Here is a 20,068-nt window from a genome sequence, read left to right as displayed (position 1 = left end):
TCCAAATATTTACCAGATTTCACAAGTTAATACTCCCTCAGCTTATCAACCACAAAGCTCACCTTATTTCTCAAAGCTCCATCAGTCCCCAATTCTTTTTCTTAAATCTACTTCAGGCACATGAATTATCCAAATCCTACGTCTCTCAAGTTATACACTACTACTTATCCACTGTTCAAGGACCAACATTCAGTCCTAAAACACGGCACAGTGGAAATTTTGTCATGCTGTTCCATTCCTTCCATCTAAAGCTTTGAAAAAAATAACGGGCTCATGTCAATTTATTTCTTCCTTTCCCCACACCACTTCCCACACGCATCACTCAAGTAAGTTTTTCTCATGTGCCTATTTAGTCTTGTCCCCTACTGGCTAGGGGCAAATTGTTTGTATGAGAGTACTAGCTAAATGGCAGCTGTTATTCTAATCTTTATTCACTTTAACCATGATAATCTAAGATGGAATTTATCAGCGGTGAAAAAGTAAACTAATTGGGAATATTTGTAATCAAGTTCTACCTTCTGCAACACAAACATACCTCAAGTGCAGCAATAGCAACACGACTTGCCAATGGATTGCCACCATATGTTGACCCATGCTGACCTGGTTTAACAGTTAACATAATTTCATCATTGCACAAAACCGCTGAGACCTGCAAAGAGGAAAAAAAATTAGCAACTACATTCGTCAAGAAAAATAGACAATTATCAGCAATATTATACAGAGCTCAAGATATTCCTGCTGATATTTCTAAGCAAGTGTCATTCATTGGAAGATTCAATTTATTTCGTGTCCAGCCATTGTGTAATAATTCTCCCAAAGTTTGCTGTAATTTTAAACTCGTTAGAGCAGAACTGGAAGAAATACGGTCTACAGGAGTTTTATTTTGGTCTGTGCCTGAACCAGAATTTCCCAAATACGTCAATGGCCAAATAAAAACAAAATGCTGGAAAATACTCAGCAAAGCAAACAGCATCTGTGAAGAAACAAAGTATGACATTGGAGACTTTTGATGTTATTGTAAAGGGGTTGACCAACTGCTTTGTTCACATTAAGCCAAGAGTGTGGGGAAAAGGTACACTTTGTTTCATTACTCTTTGTAAAGCAAGATGGAATATTTACCATAAAAAGGTTTTTTTTTGTATCAAAATTCCTTCATTATAAATTGTTGCTAGTTATTACAGAACTTGATCATTGCTGAAGAGGTACAAGGTCAAAGTTTTCATCTTTCACTCATCAGGACAAATGCAAGAATATCAATTTAACAGCCGCAACAATTTATGCTGCATGAGAAAATCTTGCAGATTATTTGCAACTTTGCCACAGAGAAGGATTAATTTCTTGAGTGCTTATGAAGCTCCCCACCCTGTACAACTTAATACCTGGATGCAGTCCTTTGAACAAACCACATTTCCACTACTGCCCTCAAATCTCACTTTTCAGTAACATACTACTGTAACACTTCCCCCACCCCCAGTGTGTTATGGAGTGTATGACAACACTGGTTATGATAATATTGAACTTGTTGTTCAGTTGCTCCCCAGGATAATTATTTGCAGAAAATTTGTCAAACATGTTCTTCAGCCAATTAATAACTTCAAGCAATAATAATTGTAATCACTTTTCATTTAGATTTTCAATTTATCAGCCCACATTTGCCTTGTACTGATTTACAGGCAAACTATTGATTTGTTAAATATTTTTGTTAAAATGCAAAATATTTATTTAGCCAGGACTTTTTTCTCCTCCAGGTTTTAAAGATACTAGAAATATTGCATTTCAACCATTCCTACTAACAAAGTGAGTTGAGTTTGTGCAAACTGACTGGATTAAGAATTAACTATAAGATTGTGGTTAAATCACACACAGGTCTCAGTATGACAGGTTCAAATCCTTGAAGAAATGTTGACCTTGGCTGAACTTTTACAGCAACCTAGTACTTCAAATTTCACCTGAAAATGACATTACTCACAGGATACACCCCTCCAGAGAGGGCTTTTCCGAGAACAACAATATCTGGTCTGACATCTTCATGATCACATGCCAAACGCCGCCCAGTCCTGGCCAGACCAGTCTGCACTTCATCTGCGATGAACAGAACCTGTGCGATGAAACAGAATCATAACTAAAGATGCTCTGGTTAAATTTAGTCAACTAGTAATGCTTGTAACTACAGCGTCTGTACAACTCACATTATGCTTTGTACACAATTCTCTCACTCCTTGAAGATAGCCTTTGTCAGGAACAATTACTCCAGCTTCTCCCTGAATTGGTTCCATCATAAATGCTGCCATATTGGGATCCTGGAATGCACGCTAAAGAGAGAGCTGCACTTAGCTAATAGCAACACTACACACAAAAAAAAATGTAATTGAATACACTGTTTTGTTGCAGTTTACAACTGTTAATACCTCAATTGCCGGCAGATCATTGTATGGAATGATTTCAAACCCAGGCATAAATGGTCCAAACCCTTCATAACTACTGGGATCTGTTGAACTGGAAACAGCAGACATGGTTCGACCCCAAAAATTACCAGCTGATGGAAAACAAAGTTAAAAAGCATTTTTAAAAAGGATTAATACCTCTTGAACCTTAGGCACTTGAAGCTCAACCTCTGGTTACAGCCTGTTATATATCCGTTTACACATTTCCTACATGAGCTCAAGATACATACCACAATTTTGTGACGTGCATTTCTCTAGAAAATATCTTGGTTACGCAAAACTTATTTTTCTGATCAGAGGATTTACCAGAATTAGAATAAATTACATAATAACCAAATGAGAAAACAAGAACTATGCACCTTCATTACCAACTAAAATAATCATTGATCATTCAATCCTAGAGCAACCAAAGTTGTAAGATAATGCACTTGGAGAGTGCTAACGAGGCCAGGGATTACACAACGAATGGCAGGACCCTGAATAATACTTACAATCAGAGGGAGCTTGGTGTGTACATCCACAGGTCCCTGAAGATAGCAGGCAGGTAGATGAGGTAATTATGAAGGTATATGGAATACCTGTGTGTTCTTTGCCTTGACCATTTTATGCACAAGAAAATGCTTATATTGGAGCTATATAAAATGCTAAGTTAGGACAACAGCTGGTGTACTGCATATAGTTCTGGTCACCACATAATTGGAAGGATATGATTGTACTAGAGAGTACAGAGGAGATTTGCTGGGGTGCTGCATGGACAGGAGGTTTTGAGATGCAAGAATTGGATCGTCTGGGGTTGTTTTTCTTGAGGCACAAGTCAGGAGAGGACCCAGTAGAGATTTATAAAATTTAAGGGCTAAACAGAATGGCTAGGAAGGCACTGTTTCCATTAGTAATGGAGTCAATAACCAAGGAGCACAAATTTAAGGCAAGAGATATAAGAAAAGAAAGCTGGAGGATTTTTTTTCCACTGAGGGTGGTGGCAGTCTGAAAATCACTGCCTGAAAGGACAGCTGAGTTATAAACTCTCAACATTTAAGCCATATTTAGATATTCACTTACAATGCCATTGCCCCTGGGACTATGGGGCATAAGCCAGAAAAAGGAATTAACGTGGTCAGATCTTTGGTGGCATAGTCACATGGGCAAAGTGATCTCCATTTATGCTGTACACTCAGTGGTCCCTTAACTCAGATGTTAAGTATGAAATTTAACACTATCTTGCGTAGTCTATAAAACGTGTATGAGTTATGATTCCATCTTGTACAAAGCAGATGTCCCACTTTTTAATAATATCTTACCTGCAAAAAGGATCTTTGCTTTATATTTAGGAATTCCTTTAACTTCGTATGCCCATTTGCGAGCCAACTTACAAGCACTTTCTCCTGCTTCCACACCTGAAACCAAAATTTGAATTTAAGAATCTGGAAACTTATAGAATTTAAAGAACACTAGAAGTTAACTAGAACTTGGTTTACAAGCAATTTACTACATTGTTTGGGTAACCAGAGGAAACATTAGGAATGTTAGAAAATTTTGATATAACCAGAAGAGGGTAGAGTACAGACGGTCAAATTTCCAAGCATATTCTATCTGCATTACAATTGCACTCTTCACAACAGGGATGGTTCATGATTTCCATTCTATTGTGTTGGATACTATTTCTCTTCCTTCCAGGGAACAAGCACTCAGCAATCAGAAGTCATGAACAGAAAATCACAAGACATGAGAATCTTTCAAAATGTTGTTAATGGAGTCCCAAGTCAGTACCTATGTGAAAAAGTCTCATTTTAAACTATGACTGGAAAAGAATAGTGATAAGTAAAGATTCAGTAGTAAGCTATATAAAGTTGCCACTTGATCGAGCTATAAATTGGGAGAGGGGAGTGTGCAGCGGGACCTGAGCATCCTTGTCCACCAGTCGGTAAAGAAGGCAAATGGTATGTCAGCTTTCATTGCGAGAGGTTTTGAGTACAGGAGTATGGCTGTGTTATTGCAGTTATACAGAGCCTTGGTAAGGCCACACCTGGAATATTGTATGCAGTTTTGGTCTCCTTTTCTGAGCAACGATGCTCTTGCTCTCGAGGGAGTGCAACGAAGGTTTACCAGGCTGATTCCGGGGATGGCGGTTCAGATGTAAGAGGAGAGATTGATTAAGTTAGGATTGTTTTCGCTAGAGTTCAGACAAATGAGGGGGGAAATCTCAGAGACTTAAAATTCTAACAGGACTAGATAGGGTAGATGCAGGGAGAATGTTTCCAATGGCGGGTGGTTCCCTTGGGGTAGATGATTTAAAGATGGAGATGAGGACACATTTCTTCACCTAAAAGAGCGGTGAGCCTGCGGAATTCATTACTACAGGAAGTAGTGGATGCCAAAACATTGAACGTATTCAAGAGGCAACTAGACATAGCATTTGGATTAAAGGTTATGGAGAGAAAGCAGGATTACGCTATTGAGTTGGACAATCAGCCATGATCATGATGAATGGCAGAGCAGACTCGAAGGGCCAAATAGCCTCCTCCTGCTCCTATCTTGTATGTTTCTCTGTAAACTTGAAATATTGGACAAGGGAACAAGATCACAATAGGCTAGACTGCAATTATTTAATTAATTTGTGTACAACTAATAAAAAAAAAATTAGAAATAAAGAAAAGGGAAGCAGGAGAAGCAACAAGCCTTAAAATAAATCAATCAATCTATTGGTTAATCGTTGTCTCAAGGGTCACAGGTAGCACGTTAACTCCCTGCAAGGAACAAGAAATCATACCGTGTTTACCAAATATTCCGAAGACAGAGAAAATTGGTCTCAAAAAAAAAAAAAAAAACAAAAAAATGAAGCAGACAAGTTTTTTGTAGAGGAAATCAGTGAAAGCAAGCTACCATGTAAAGCTGCATGATGGGACATATGCTTATGCATCTATGATTAAGCCCTGGTGGACTATCAGTAAGATACGGAGGTATACATGTGCCCTGAGTACTTACTCAGGGTAAAATTTGCTTTGAAAGCAGGGATTTACTCACTCAGCTGTTATCTGGTTCTAAGCCCAAAAGGAGTTTACTCAAAAAAAAAGTTTTTTTTAATATTGTTGAAATGTTCCCCATGCGTATACAGAAGGAACCTGTCGTGTATAAAAAGGCAATAATCTGAAGATTGACTTTAAGATAGTTGAAAATTAAATTTAGTTTTTTTTACATGTTGCTTCAGTCTCTGGGAATGATTGGTAACAATTAGGAGCATCTTACCTGAAAGTCAGATTAACTTCAAAAATTCAAAGAAAAAACGTAACAGAACTGGGAGAAATGGAGTCCAAAAAAACAGTAGAAATTAAGCACCTAAATGATTAATAAATAAAACATTGTTTCCCTTAACGTTAGCAAATAAACAGAAATTCTACAAAATTAGTCAGGTCAAGATTGCACATGTAAAATAGATCTCCATGTGCCTGATCTTCAATTTTCTACACAACGAGATACTGAACAGAGGATAAATACATCCTTGCGTTCATCCACAAGTATCCCCTACATACATTCTTATTGAGCTTTTAAAAGATGTGCTTCAGGTATTGATGATATAGTTGCTATAAAGGCACTGGTTCATATCAGTGAAATGGAATAGAATTTCAGCATGCCATAAGAAAAAGTCTTCAGTTTTACAGTTGCACTGTGAAGCCTATAGTAAATAATCATTGTCTACTAACCTGTATTCATTGGCAACATCTTCTCGTAGTTGAACAGCTTTGTGACATACTCTTCATATTCTCCCAGTACATTATTATAGAAAGCTCGCGAAGTGAGAGTCAATTTATCAGCTTGAGATTTTAGTGCTTCAATAATCCTTGGGTGACAATGGCCTTGATTCACAGCACTGTAAGCACTCAGGAAGTCAAAATACCGTCTGCCTTCCACATCCCATACATAAACTCCTAAAAAGGTGAGTATGATCTTCTGTTAAATGTGTATTGCAGTTGAATAAACAAATTCAGTTTTTAGTGTCAATAGCAGAAACAAATTCAGAGGCATAAAGTTCCAAATTCTCTCTTCTTGAGCGGATTATGTAAAAATGAATCTTTTCACACGTTTCACAACAACGCAAATGAGATCAATTTGAGGATGATACCAAGGTCGGAGATGCTCTGGAGTTGAAGCAGGCAGCATAAACATTTTTCAGACAGACTAGCTTTGCAATAGCTGGGATTAAAATTAGTGGATCTAAAAGCAACAATTTGTTTGTGCTCAATATGCCCAAGCAAAACCAACAACATATTAAACAATTGTCAAAACAGTTTGAAACAAATCCAAGGAAGCTATGATAAAACTATGTTTTGCTCTAGCTAGATTATACTAGTGAACTGTGTCCAGTTCAGATGTCACAAAGATAACAAAATTATGATTAAAGGCTCTGTATATAGATGTGTTGCATTCATAAAAGTAAACTAATTGATAGCATACATTGAAATAAATAAATATAATCTGGTAGCCACTAGAGACATGGTTCCAGGGTACCAGTATGTCCTGAATATTGAGGAGTATGACATTCAAGAGGAGGAGGAGGAAACCAAGTAAAAGTGGAGCACTTTTAATCAAGGATAGCATGTGTGTAATAGTTAGACATGATCTTGGCACAGCAAATGGTAATGTAGAATTAGTTTGCTTGGAGAGGAGAAATAGTACGGGAAAGTAGGAGAGTGGTCCACGCAATCCTTCACCATCATTAACCACGGGTGAGGTCCCAGAAGACTGGAGGTTAGCAAATGTTGTGCCCTTATTCAAGAAGGACTGCAGAAAAATCTGGGAATTATAGACCAGTGGGCTTAACATCTATGGCAGGTTAAGTTATTTGAGAAGATTCTGAGGGATAAGATATACATGCATTTTAGAAAGACAGGGTTTGAAAAGGAGTAGTCAATGTAGCTTTATGCGTGGGAGATCATGCCTCACAAATTTGTTGCCGAGTTCTTGAAGTAACCAGGAAAGTTCATGAGGGCAGGGCAGTAGACGTCATTTATATGGATTTCAATAAAGGCCTTTGACAAGGTTCCACATAGTAGGCTTCTCTGGAATGTTAGATTGCACAGAATAGTGGAAAGATGCTTGTTGGACTGGAGGCCTGTGACTAGCGATGTGCATCAGGGGTCAGTGCTGAGCCCATTGCTCTTTTTTATCTATATCAATGAGTTGGATGAGAAACGCACGAGGCATGTTTAGTAAGTTTGCGGATGACGCTAAAATAGGCTGTATCGTGGACAATGAGGAAGATTATCAGAAATTGCAGCAGGATGTTGATCAGCTGGGGAAGTGAGCTGAGAAATGGCAAATGGAGTTTAATATAGGTAAGTGTGAGGTGTTGCATTTTGGAAAGTCAAATCAAGGTAGGAGTTTCATGGTGAATGATAGAGCCTTCAGAAGTGTAGTGGAACAGAGGGACTTTGGAGTTCAGGTGCACGGTTCTCTGAAAGTGGAATCACAGGTAGAGGGGGCAGTGAAGGCAGCTTTTGGCACACTGGCCTTCATCAGTCAAAGCACCAAGTACAGAAGTTGCATAACTTAAAATATCACAATCCTTACCAACAGAGAAAGGACAAATGACCGTGGTTCTGAACAGAACAGACTACATCAAAGAAAGCACAGGCACTACTCAGATACAGGCACGTACCAACAGGTGGCGTCAGACCCCACACCACAGCTAGAGAACAGGATAACTCAAACACTCAGGAGGGATCACTAACATTGAAACCAGAATGCTCAAATAATATCCCTACTTCTACAGACTCGCCAAGGAACTCAAACCTGGAATCCCACTCAGACCAATAGTCTCCTTACCAGACACACCTACACACAAGCTAGCGAGGGAATTACAACGGAGACTTAAACACCTAATTAGCAGATTCCCACACTGGATCCATTCACCCCAAAAACTTTTCACACAGCTCAGGGACGCAAATATTGATGAGGACGAAATCATGATCTCCTTCAATGTTACAGAACTATTTATGTCCATTGATATAAATCGCTAGCCAGAGAGAAACTAGCCACACTATTAGAAGGACCAGGTGCACTGACCCTGAACACCATCATCAGCAAGGACGGCTTACTGAAACTACTAGATTTATGCCTCAACGCACTTCACATTCAACATCCAAATATATAAACAGATCAACGGCACACCGTTGGGATCAGCGATCTCAGGTCCCATCACAGAAGCAGTGATGCGGAGACTGGAACACACAGTCCTTCCTGTAATCCAACCGAAACTGTGGATGAGATACGTGGATGACTCATTCGTAATAATCAAAAAGAAGAAACCCACTAACTTGTTAACAACATCTTCACAAGGAGAGAAAGAAAACCACAAACAGTTCCCATCGTTAGACATAATGGTAGAGAGACTAACACGAATTCTGGACCCGAGCGTACAAGAAAGCCACACACGGACCAAATCATGAACTTAATAGCAACCACATCAGCATACACAAACAGAGCTGCATTAAGACACTACTTAAACAAGACATAGCACATCGCAACACCCCAGAACTCCGGAGAATGGAAGAGGAACACCTGCACAAAGTATTTACCAACAATGGATACCCAAGAAGTTTCATCTGCCAATGCCAACAAAACAAATGACTGTCAGAGGACACGGTACAACAGAAGACACTAGTAATACTACCCAACACCAAAATTATATCAGAAATGACAACCAGACTCTTTAGACTGCACAGGATCATGATGACGCAGTCATGATATAGGTTTGTGTGCAAAATGCTATCAAAGACTAAAGACCCCAGACCGACAGTAAACAGGACTAACGTGATATACAGAATCCCATGCAGCAAGTGCAATAAGCATTACACTGCACAAACGGGGATAAAACTGACACCCAGGATACAAAAACACCAGCTGCCAGTAAAAAGACATGACCAATATTCACTTGTCTCAATACACACAATGAAGGCCATCCATTCGACTGGGACAATCTAACAACAAACATGCAAGGGAATTTCTGCAGGCCTGGTTCTCAACTCGGGACTCTGTATACAGACCGCTGCTAAAAAAACAGAACCAGAAGGGACAAGACCCACCAAATCACAGGATCATATAAATTCAGAACACAGCAGAACACCAACACTTCAATTAGAGGTCGCATTGATGATGTTGCCTAGAATAGTAACGAATCGTGAACACACCACGGAACAACCGGCTTGGTGAGCAAACGAACAACTGCATGGAAGTTGGGAAGTTATGAAGTTACGTTGGATTTGTACAGGATGTTGGTGAGGCCACATTTGGAGTACTGTGTCCAGTTTTCATCACCTTGCTATAGGAAGGATGATATTAAACTGGAAAGCAGCAGAAGAAATTTACAAGCATGTTGCCAGGACTGAAGGGACAGTTACAGGGGGAGATTGGACAAGTTAGGACTTTTTCTTTACAGCATAGGAAATTGAGGGGGGGATCTTAGAGAAGTGTATAAGATCAGGAAAGGCATGGATGGGGTGAATGCAGTCAGTGTTTTTCCTAGGTTGGGGCATCAGTTTAAGGTAAGAGGGGAAAGATTACGTGGGAACATGAGGGGCAATTTTTTTTAAAAAACAGAGGGTGGTACGCATATGGAATGAACTGCCAGCAGAAGTGGTTGAGGCAGGTACAGTAACAACATTTAGAAGGCATTTGAACAAATACATGGTTAAGATTTAGAAGGACATGGGCCAAAGACAGGGAAGTAGGGTTGGCGCGGATGGACATTTTCTTCGGCTGAAGGGTCTGTCTCCGTGCTGTGAGACTCTAGGACCCTAAGTAAACAGGGCTTAGGACAAAGTACATAAGAAATATTCGACAGTTGTGAAAAAGGGACTCCAATGACCATGGGTGATTTTGATCTACATATAAACAGCAGAACAAAAATGAGATTGGTAGGGGTGGCCTGGAAGAGGAATTCAAAGAATGTTTGAGGTAATGAGAGCAACACATTCTAGAACCAAAGATTTGTTACTGTGCAATGAGAGATTTAATAACTCTAGGTAGCAACAACTATAATATTACAGAGTTTTACATCCTATTTTAAAGGGAGACGATTGGATCTAAAACTAGTATTTTAAATTTAATTAAGGGCAATGAAAGCTCAGCCAGCAGAAGTGAACTGACATACTCTATTGATTTGTCCCTTTCGTATCTATGGCAAACACTAAAGGGGATCTTTCTGAAGAAGTATACACCTGCTACAAAGAAATTTCCATAGCAAAATAAAGCAGTAAAAGACTCAAGGAAAAAGCATATCGATGAGAAAAGGGCGTGGCAGATTACAGTATTGGTCAGAATATAAAGAATGGCTGTGTATGGCTGAAAGGTCAATTAGGAGGGAGAAATTACAGTGCAAAGGGAAGCTAGCTAGAAATTTTAAAATGGACAATAAGTATTTGTACAGATCATTTAAAAAAGGACAGTAAATATTGCTCCACTACAGAGAGAATGGGAAGTTAAATAATGGATAATAAGCAAATGGTAGAATACATGATTCAATATTTTGCTTTCTTCATAGGGCAGGATTAAAAAAAAGTCCAATAATGGCTATAAATCAGGAGGAGCAGTAGGTGGAAAAGTACTTTGTGAAAATTTAAGGGTTGCAAACAAAAAAAAAAGTTTGTGCAAAAAAATAAAATCTGGCAGAGGGAGAATAATGTGAGAAACTGCAAAACTCATTTTGGCAGTTATAATGAAAACCTAGACATAATTCAAATGAGAACTACTGAAGAACTCCAAGATGCAGACGGATTTAGTTATAGTGCAGGAGGCACAAAATGTCAGTATGCTGCTTCGTATTTAATTGAAAAGGCAAATGAGATATGATGATTTATCACAAGAAGAATTAAACATGAAAGGATGTTGTTTCAGTGATACAGGGCCTTCATGAGACCACATCAAAAATTAACTATATGCAGTTCTTATCTCCTTAAAAGGAGAAAGGAAATGCATTAGAACAGTTCAGAAGAGGTTTGCTAGACAGATACATGAAATGAATACATTGTCTGAATGAGGATAAGTTAGACAGACTGGACTCATTTTCATTTGCCTTTCAGAGTGAGGAGTGACTTGATTGAAGTGTATAAGATCCTGAATGATCTTAAAAAAGTGAACTAGAAACGGTGATAGTAGGAACTGCAGATGCTGGAGAATCCGAGACAACAAGGTGCAGGGCTGGATGAACACAGCAGGCCAAGCAGCATCATAGGAGCAGAGAGGCTGACGTTTCGGGCCTAGACCCTTCATCAGAAAAGGGGGAGGGGAAGGGGGTTTTGAAATAAATAGGGAGAGAGTGGGAGGCGGATAGAAGAGGGATAGAGGAGAGGATAGGTGGAGAGGAAACAAACAGGTCGAAGAGGCGGGGATGGGGCCAGGAAAGGTGAGTGTAGGTAGGGAGTTAGGAAGGGGATAGGTCAGTCCAGGGAGGACGGACAGGTCAAGGGGGCGGGATGAGGTTGGTCGGTAGGAGATGGAGGTGCGGCTTGAGGTGGGAGGAGGGGATAGGTGGGAGGAAGAACAGGTTAGGGAGGCAGGGACGAGCTGGACTGGTTTTGGGATGCGGTAGGGGGAGGGGAGATTTTGAAACTTGTGAAATCCACATTGATACCATTGGGCTGCAGGGTTCCCAAGCGGAATATGAGTTGCTGTTCCTGCAACCTTCGGGTGGCATCGTTGTGGCACTGCAGGAGGCCCAGGATGGACATGTCGTCTGAGGAATGGGAGGGGGAGTTGAAATGGTTCGCGACTGGGAGGTGCAGTTGTTTGTTGCGAACCGAGCGTAGGTGTTCTGCAAAGCGGTCCCCGAGTCTCCGCTTGGTTTCCCCGATGTAGAGGAAGCCACACCGGGTACAGCGGATGCAGTATACCACATTGGCAGATGTGCAGGTGAACATCTGCTTGATGTGGAAAGTCTTCTTGGGGCCTGGGATGGGGGTGAGGGAGGAGGTATGGGGGCAGGTGTAGCACTTCCTGCGGTTGCAGGGAAAAGTGCCGGGTGTGGTGGAGCTGGAGGGGAGTGTGGAGCGGACAAGGGAGTCACGGAGAGAGTTGTCCCTCCGGAAAGCAGATAAAGGTGGGGAGGGAAAGATGTCTTTGGTGGTGGGGTCGGATTGCAGATGGCGGAAGTGTCGGAGGATGATGCGTTGGATCCGGAGGTTGGTGGGGTGGTACGTGAGGACGAGGGGGATTCTTTTTTGGTTTTTATTGCGTGGACGGGGTGTGAGGGATGAGGTGCGGGAGATGTGGGAGACACGGTTGAGGGCGTTCTCGACCACCGAGGAGGGGAAGTTACGGTCCTTGAAAAACGAGGACAACTGAGATGTACGGGAGTGGAATGCCTCATCCTGGGAGCAGATGCGGCGGAGGCGAAGGAATTGGGAATAGGGGATAGCATTTTTGCAGGAAGGTGGGTGGGAGGAGGAGTATTCTAGGTAGCTGTGGGAGTCGGTGGGCTTGAAATGAATATCGGTTTCGAGGTGGTTGCCCGATATGGAGACAGAGAGGTCCAGGAAGGGGAGAGAGGTGTTAGAGATGGTCCAGGTAAACTTAAGGTTGGGGTGGAAGGTGTTAGTGAAGTGTATGAACTGTTCGAGCTCCTCGTGGGAGCACGAGGCGGCACCGATACAGTCATCAATGTAACGGAGGAAGAGGTGGGGTTTAGGGCCGGTGTAGGTACGGAAGAGGGATTGTTCCACGTAACCTACAAAGAGGCAGGCGTAGCTTGGGCCCATGCGGGTACCCATGGCTACCCCCTTTGTCTGTAGGAAGTGGGAAGAATTGAAAGAGAAGTTGTTGAGTGTGAGGACGAGTTCGGCTAAGCGGATGAGGGTGTCAGTGGAGGGGGACTGGTCGGGCCTGCGGGACAGGAAGAAGCGGAGGGCCTTAAGGCCATCTGCATGGGGAATGCAGGTGTAGAGGGACTGGACGTCCATGGTAAAGATGAGGTGTTGGGGACCGGGGAATTGGAAGTTCTGGAGGAGGTGGAGGGCGTGGGTGGTGTCACGGACATAGGTAGGGAGTTCCTGGACCAAGGGGGAGAAAATGGAGTCGAGATAGTTGGAGATCAGTTCGGTGGGGCAGGAGCAGGCGGAGACAATGGGTCGACCAGGGCATTCAGGTTTGTGGATTTTGGGAAGGAGATAGAAGCGGGCAGTGCGAGGTTGGGGAACGATGAGGTTGGAGGCCGTGGGTGGGAGGTCACCTGAGGTGATGAGGTTGTGGATGGTTTGCGAGATGATGGTTTGGTGCTCAGGGGTGGGGTCATGATCAAGGGGGCGGTAGGAGGAGGTGTCGGAGAGTTGGCGTCCGGCCTCGGCGATGTAGAGGTCAGTGCGCCATACTACAACTGCACCTCCCTTGTCTGCGGGTTTTATGGTGAGGTTGGGATTGGAGCGGAGGGAGCGGAGGGCTGCACGTTCTGCGGGGGAGAGGTTGGAGTGGGTGAGAGGGGTGGAGAGGTTGAGGCGATTGGTTGCACGTTCTGCGGGTAAAACCAGTCCAACTCGTCCCTGCCTCCCTAACCTGTTCTTCCTCCCACCTATCCCCTCCTCCCACCTCAAGCCGCACCTCCATCTCCTACCGACCTACCTCATCCCGCCCCCTTGACCTGTCCGTCCTCCCTGGACTGACCTATCCCCTTCCTAACTCCCTACCTACACTCACCTTTCCTGGCCCCATCCCCGCCTCTTCGACCTGTTTGTTTCCTCTCCACCTATCCTCTCCTCTATCCCTCTTCTATCCGCCTCCCACTCTCTCCCTATTTATTTCAAAACCCCCTTCCCCTCCCCCTTTTCTGATGAAGGGTCTAGGCCCGAAACGTCAGCCTCTCTGCTCCTATGATGCTGCTTGGCCTGCTGTGTTCATCCAGCCCTGCACCTTGTTGTCTTGAACTAGAAACGGTGTTTTCTCTTGCGGCTGAGTCCAGAACTAGGGGGCACTGTTTTAAAGTTAAGGGTCATCCCTTCAAGGCAAATGAAAAGAACTTTCTTTTTCTCCAAGAAGTTTGTGCAACCTCGGAACACTGGAGGTAGGGTCATCTAACTTTAAAAGCAGAGACGGATTCAAACGTTATCAGGAATAAAAGGGAATGTAGAATTTTAAACATGAACAGATCAACTATGAACATACTGTACAGCAGAACAAGAAGCACAAGAGGCCAAATGGTCTACTATTGCACCTAATTCTATGTATACTTGTAACATGAAATAAGCAACATCCACTGTATTTCATTCAAAAGCAGTGCTTTGGAGGTATTTGCTTTGAGCACTGTTAATTGTAGAATCAATTACGATGTTAAATTCAAGCGTTCAGAAATGCATACCTTCCCCTTTGGCCAATGCTACAGGCAGTGGACTGTAATTATGTGCACCATACTTTTCTTCACGTGCAAAGACTTCTTCTGAAGTGAGTGACTTTTCAAATTTTAATGATGTTTCTGTGGCAGTGTAAGCTACTGTCTTGAGTCTTCGTTTTAAAGTCGAAGTACTGGAATTTACGCATCGTGAGAATCGGGACAGCATTTTTAAAAAATGTTCCAAGCTTGGCTATACAAATGAAAGAAAGAGTTAGTTATCTATTAAATGTTATTCAATTTAAGTAGCAACAGCCTTGGTCTCAACTCATTTCATCAGATACTGCAAATAATTAGCATGCAACATTTAGGGGCAGCACGGTGGCTCAGTGGTTAGCACTGCTGCCTCACAGCGCCAGGGACCCAGGTTCGATTCCACCCTTGGGCAACTATCTCTGTGGAGTTTGCACATTCTCCCCGTGTCTGCATGGGTTTCCTCCAGGTGCTCGAGTTTCATCCCACAGTCCAAAGATGTGCAGGCTAGGAGGACTGGCCATGCTAAATTGCCCGTAGTGTTCAGGGACGTGTAGATTAAATGGGTTATGGGGGATGGGTCTGGGAGGTGTGGACTTGTTGGGCCGAAGGGCCTGTTTCCACACTGTATGGACTTCTATGATAAATGGAAAAAATGATTGACAGACTCACATTTCCTATTTGGTATGCAGTTGCTGCCAGAATTCCTACACAATCTAGGCAACGCACAAGATATGCCTAATTCTTTAATAATATCCCAGAGAAAGCAAAATGTTAATGTATTACGTATCCATAATGCAATCTGATGTCTGACGTCAAGAGCATAATCACATTGTATCACCCCCAAAAAGTACCTCTCCCCACACAACTGTGCAACCAACTCGATGCAGTATTTGTCTGAAATAACCGTGCAAATTAGTTCACAAGTATACATGTTTAGGATAACTTCTCATGAAGAACAAAAATCAAAAAGTGAACGAGTAATGCAAGATTGAACAAATTCAAATAATGTCATTGCATATACAGAATTCATGCAATAAAGTCTGCATAACTACTAATTTCAGTGCCAGTAGAAACTTGGAACATATAGTAGTCTGAAAGGCTGTTATATTTTCAGATGATGCAACATTCAGGAACTATTGCTCTACTTAACAGAGGATTAGTTTATACAGCCAAGGATGAACACCTCTGACGCAAACACCAATGTACAAATATTTACAGAAACTGATTTTATTGTATTTTGAAACAGACTAAGCTACAAGGTAATCAACTGGAAAGCAATTTATTTTCTAGTTTATTCCACTCTCGCCCCAGAGCAAAGCCCCAAAATGACTATTCTTTGAAGCCTCAGTTTGCAATTTTTTTTAATAAACTCCTATTGTGAACTAAACAATACCATTGCAGGCATGTAAACCAAAATATTGCATTTGTGGAAAATCTAAAACAAAGAGATAATGCTGTAAATACTAAACTAAAACAGCATCTGTAAAGACAAAAACGATTTAGGTCAGGAGGTGCAACCATAAAATGCTGTTTTGCTCTACAACTGCTGCCTCATTTCCAGCATTTGAGTTATTGCTTTACTGTATTTTCAAGCACTTTGGTTTAAACCTGAAATTATAAACTATTCCTCTTGCTGACATCAAAAAGCATTTACACAAAAGGTTTTACTTTGTAATCAAACCCCCAATTAAAACAAAAAATTTTGTTTGTTAAACTACACACAAACCTAAATATGGGTATTATTTTACATTTGACATGTTACAAAGTGATCTGTGAACATTCAATTTTTCAACAAATCCCAATTCTTAGATTTTTTTAAAAATTTCAATTAAAATCTTTGACATTTAGAATGGGCTAGGGCTAAATCGAATAGATTGAGGTACAAAGGCTGTAGCTGGACCAAAATGTAAATTATAAATTATGCACATATAATAAGTTGAGTATATGTTAAACATCATTCCTCCTTTTGAAGTCAGATTGGAAAATATCTGATAAAAAGATTGACGAAAGATCAATTCAAATCAAAAACCAATCCTCAAAGTCTGAACAGGTTTGTTTCTACTGTACTTTAGCTTCTTATTATGAAATCAGAACTGAAACCATCACTACATTTAACACCAAACTGCATCAAAGCATTGCCACTAGCAAAGTCAAGTTTGCTTCACCTCAGCAGTTAGGATTTGGCAGAATCACCCCAATAAACCAGGCTGAGTCACTCAGCATTTGAGTTGCTGATTGGTTAGCAAGTACTGACCCACTGCAACACCCCTCACCATAAAAGGAAAGCGTTTCTAAAAAAAAAATGACATTTGCAACCTTCAAGCAATATCCAAAATAATTCGGCATTCAATGCATATTCGATAAATATTTATACAAATAGCACCTTAAAATCAAACAAAAAGAGTAAAATTTGTCAATTTAAAAAAAACTAAACTCAAATGCATTAAAATGCCCCTAAACATAGGCATTTTTTAATTTCAAAAATATACTTTTCATAAAATCATCTTTATATACATATAGTCACTAAAGCAGTTCAGTTCTGTACAGCAGTACATGAAGAAACAAACACTGAAGTTTGACCAATGCAGCAAACAAACGAAAGGCATTTCTTGTGCAAGATTATATTCCAACGTAACCAATATGGCACTTATAAATTCTCCAAATGGTGCAGCAAAACAAAGTGGGATAGCTATTTGTTAAGGAATATTTTTGGCAGTTCAGCAACTCGTGGGCAAGTCCTGTGCGGGCTAATCACGGGCTCCCTCTCGGTCGAGGGGCTTGTAACTTGAAACTTGTGTTTTCCTTTGAACATGTTGCAAATTGAAGACAAAAGAAACACCTTCCCCGCCCAGCCCACGTACACGATCTCACCAGAACACCCTAAGAACTTCAGAGATAACAAGGTGTAGAGCTGGATGAACACAGCAGGCCAAGCAGCATCAGATGAGCAGGAAGGCTGACGTTTCGGGCCTAGACCCTTCTTCAGAAATGGGGGAGGGGAAGGGGGTTCTGAAATAAATAGGGAGAGACAGGGGGAGGCGGATAGAAGATGGATAGAGGAGAAGATAGGTGGAGAGGAGACAGACCGGTCAAACAGGCAGGGATGGAGCCAGTAAAGGTGAGTGTAGGTGGGGAGGTAGGGAGGAGATAGGTCAGTCCAGGGAGGACGGACAGGTCAAGGGGGCGGGATGAGGTTAGTAGGTAGGAGATGGGGGTGGGGCTTGAGGTGGGAGGTGGGGATAGGTGGGAGGAAGGACAGGTTAGGGAGGCGGGGACGAGCTGGGCTGGTTTTGGGATGCGGTAGGGGGAGGGGAGATTTTGAAGTTGTGAAGTCCACATTGATACCATTGGGCTAGAGTTGCTGTTCCTGCAACCTTCGGGTAGCATCGTTGTGGCACTGCAGGAGGCCCAGGATGGACATGTCGTCTGCGGAATGGGAGGGGGAGGTGAAATGGTTCGCAACTGGGAGGTGCAGTTGTTTAGTGCGAACCGAGCATAGGTGTTCTGCAAAGCGGTCCCCAAGCCTCCGCTTTGTATCCCCGATGTAGAGGAAGCCACAACAGGAAATGCGGATGCAGTATACAACATTAGCAGATGGGCAGGTGAACATCTGCTTGATGTGGAAAGTCTTCTTGGAGCCTGGGATGGGGGTGAGCGGGGAGGTGTAGCACTTCCTGCGGTTGCAGGGAAAAGTGCCAGGTGAGGTGGGGCTGGAGGGGTGTGTGGAGTGGACAAGGGAGTCACGGAAAGAGTGGCACGAGGCGGCGCCGCTACAGTCATCAATGTAACGGAGGAAGAGGTGGGGTTTAGGGCCAGTGTAGGTACAGAAGAGGGATTGTTCCACGTAACCCACAAAGAGGCAGGCATAGCTTGGGCCCATGCAGGTACCCATGGCCACCCCCTTTGTCTGTAGGGAGTGGGAGGAATTGAGAGAGAAGTTGTTGAGGGTGAGGACGAGTTCGGCTAAGCGGATGAGGGTGTCAGTGGAGGGGGACTGGTCGGGCCTGCGGGACAGAAAGAAGCGGAGGGCCTTTAGGCCATCTGTATGGGGAATGCAGTTGTATAGGGACTGGACGTCCATGGTAAAGATGAAGTGTTGGGGACCGGGGAATTGGAAGTTCTGGAGGAGGTGGAAGGCATGGGTGGTGTCACAGACGTAGGTAGGGAGTTCCAGGACCAAGGGGGAGAAAATAGAGTCCAGATAGGTTACATTGATGACTGTATAGGCACCGCCTCGTGCTCCCACGACGAGCTCGAACAGTTCATCCACTTCACCAACACCTTCCACCCCAACCTTAAGTTCACCTGGACCATCTCTAATACCTCTCTCTCCTTCCTGGACCTCTCTGTCTCCATCCCTGGCAACCACCTAGAAACCGATATCCATTTCAAGCCCACCGACTCCCACAGCTACCTAGAATACACCTCCTTCCACCCACCTTCCTGCAAAGATGCCATCCCCTATTCCCAATTCCTTCGCCTCCACTGCATCTGCTCCCAGGATGAGGCATTCCACTCCCATACATGTCAGATGTCCTCGTCTTTCAACAACCACAACTTCCCCCCCTCTCAGTGGTCGAGAACACCCTCGAACGTGTCTCCCGCATTTCCCGCAACTCATCCCTCACACCCTCTCCCCGCAATAACAACCAAAACAGAACCCCCTCGTCCTCACATACTACCTCACCAACCTCTGGATCCAACACATCATCCTCCGACACTTCCGCCATCTGCAATCCGACCCCACCACCAAAGACATTTTTCCCTCCCCACCCTTATCTGCTTTCTGGAGGGACCACTCTCTCCATGACTCCCTTGTCCGCTCCACACTCCCCTCCAGCCCAACCTCACCCGGCACTTTTCCCTGCAACCGCAGGAAGTGCTACATCTGCCCCTACACCTACCCGCTCACCCCCATCCCAGGCCCCAAGACTTTCCACATCAAGCAGATGTTCACCTGCACATCTGCTAATGTGGTATACTGCATCTGCTGTTCCCGTTGTGGCCTCCTCTACAATCGGGGAAACCAAGCGGAGGCTGGGGGACCGCTTTGCAAAACACCTACGCTCGGTTCGCACTAAACAACTGCACCTCCCAGTCGCGAACCATTTCAACTCCCTCTCCCATTCCGCAAACTACATGTCCATCCTGGGCCTCCTGCAGTGCCACAACGATGCTACCTGAAGGTTGCAGGAACAGCAACTCATATTCCGCTTGGGAACCCTGCAGCCCAATGGTATCAATGTGGACTTCACAACTTCAAAATCTCCCCTCCCCCTAC

The 20,068-nt window shown here is 43.0% G+C and overlaps 1 protein-coding gene across 3 annotated transcripts in view; it reads right to left on the bottom strand.

The window, feature by feature from the left end:
- Positions 1 to 20,068, bottom strand: part of oat (ornithine aminotransferase) — a 31,067-nt gene that overhangs the window by 9,872 nt on the left and 1,127 nt on the right. For all 3 annotated transcript variants that reach the window (XM_048608914.1, XM_048608915.1, XM_048608916.1), the window contains exons 2-8: positions 14,782 to 15,004; positions 6,143 to 6,367; positions 3,743 to 3,838; positions 2,409 to 2,536; positions 2,190 to 2,312; positions 1,970 to 2,098; positions 536 to 649 (exon numbers count right to left, since the gene is read on the bottom strand). In XM_048608914.1, the coding sequence (XP_048464871.1) occupies positions 536 to 649; positions 1,970 to 2,098; positions 2,190 to 2,312; positions 2,409 to 2,536; positions 3,743 to 3,838; positions 6,143 to 6,367; positions 14,782 to 14,980 (1,014 nt within the window). In that variant the 5' untranslated portion in view covers positions 14,981 to 15,004. The remainder of the gene's footprint in view (positions 1 to 535; positions 650 to 1,969; positions 2,099 to 2,189; positions 2,313 to 2,408; positions 2,537 to 3,742; positions 3,839 to 6,142; positions 6,368 to 14,781; positions 15,005 to 20,068) is intronic.

The sequence above is a fragment of the Rhincodon typus genome, chromosome 20 (assembly GCF_021869965.1).
Source record: "Rhincodon typus isolate 14 chromosome 20, sRhiTyp1.1, whole genome shotgun sequence".
Lineage (NCBI taxonomy): Eukaryota > Metazoa > Chordata > Chondrichthyes > Orectolobiformes > Rhincodontidae > Rhincodon > Rhincodon typus.
This window is presented reverse-complemented; position numbering and strand designations above follow the sequence as displayed.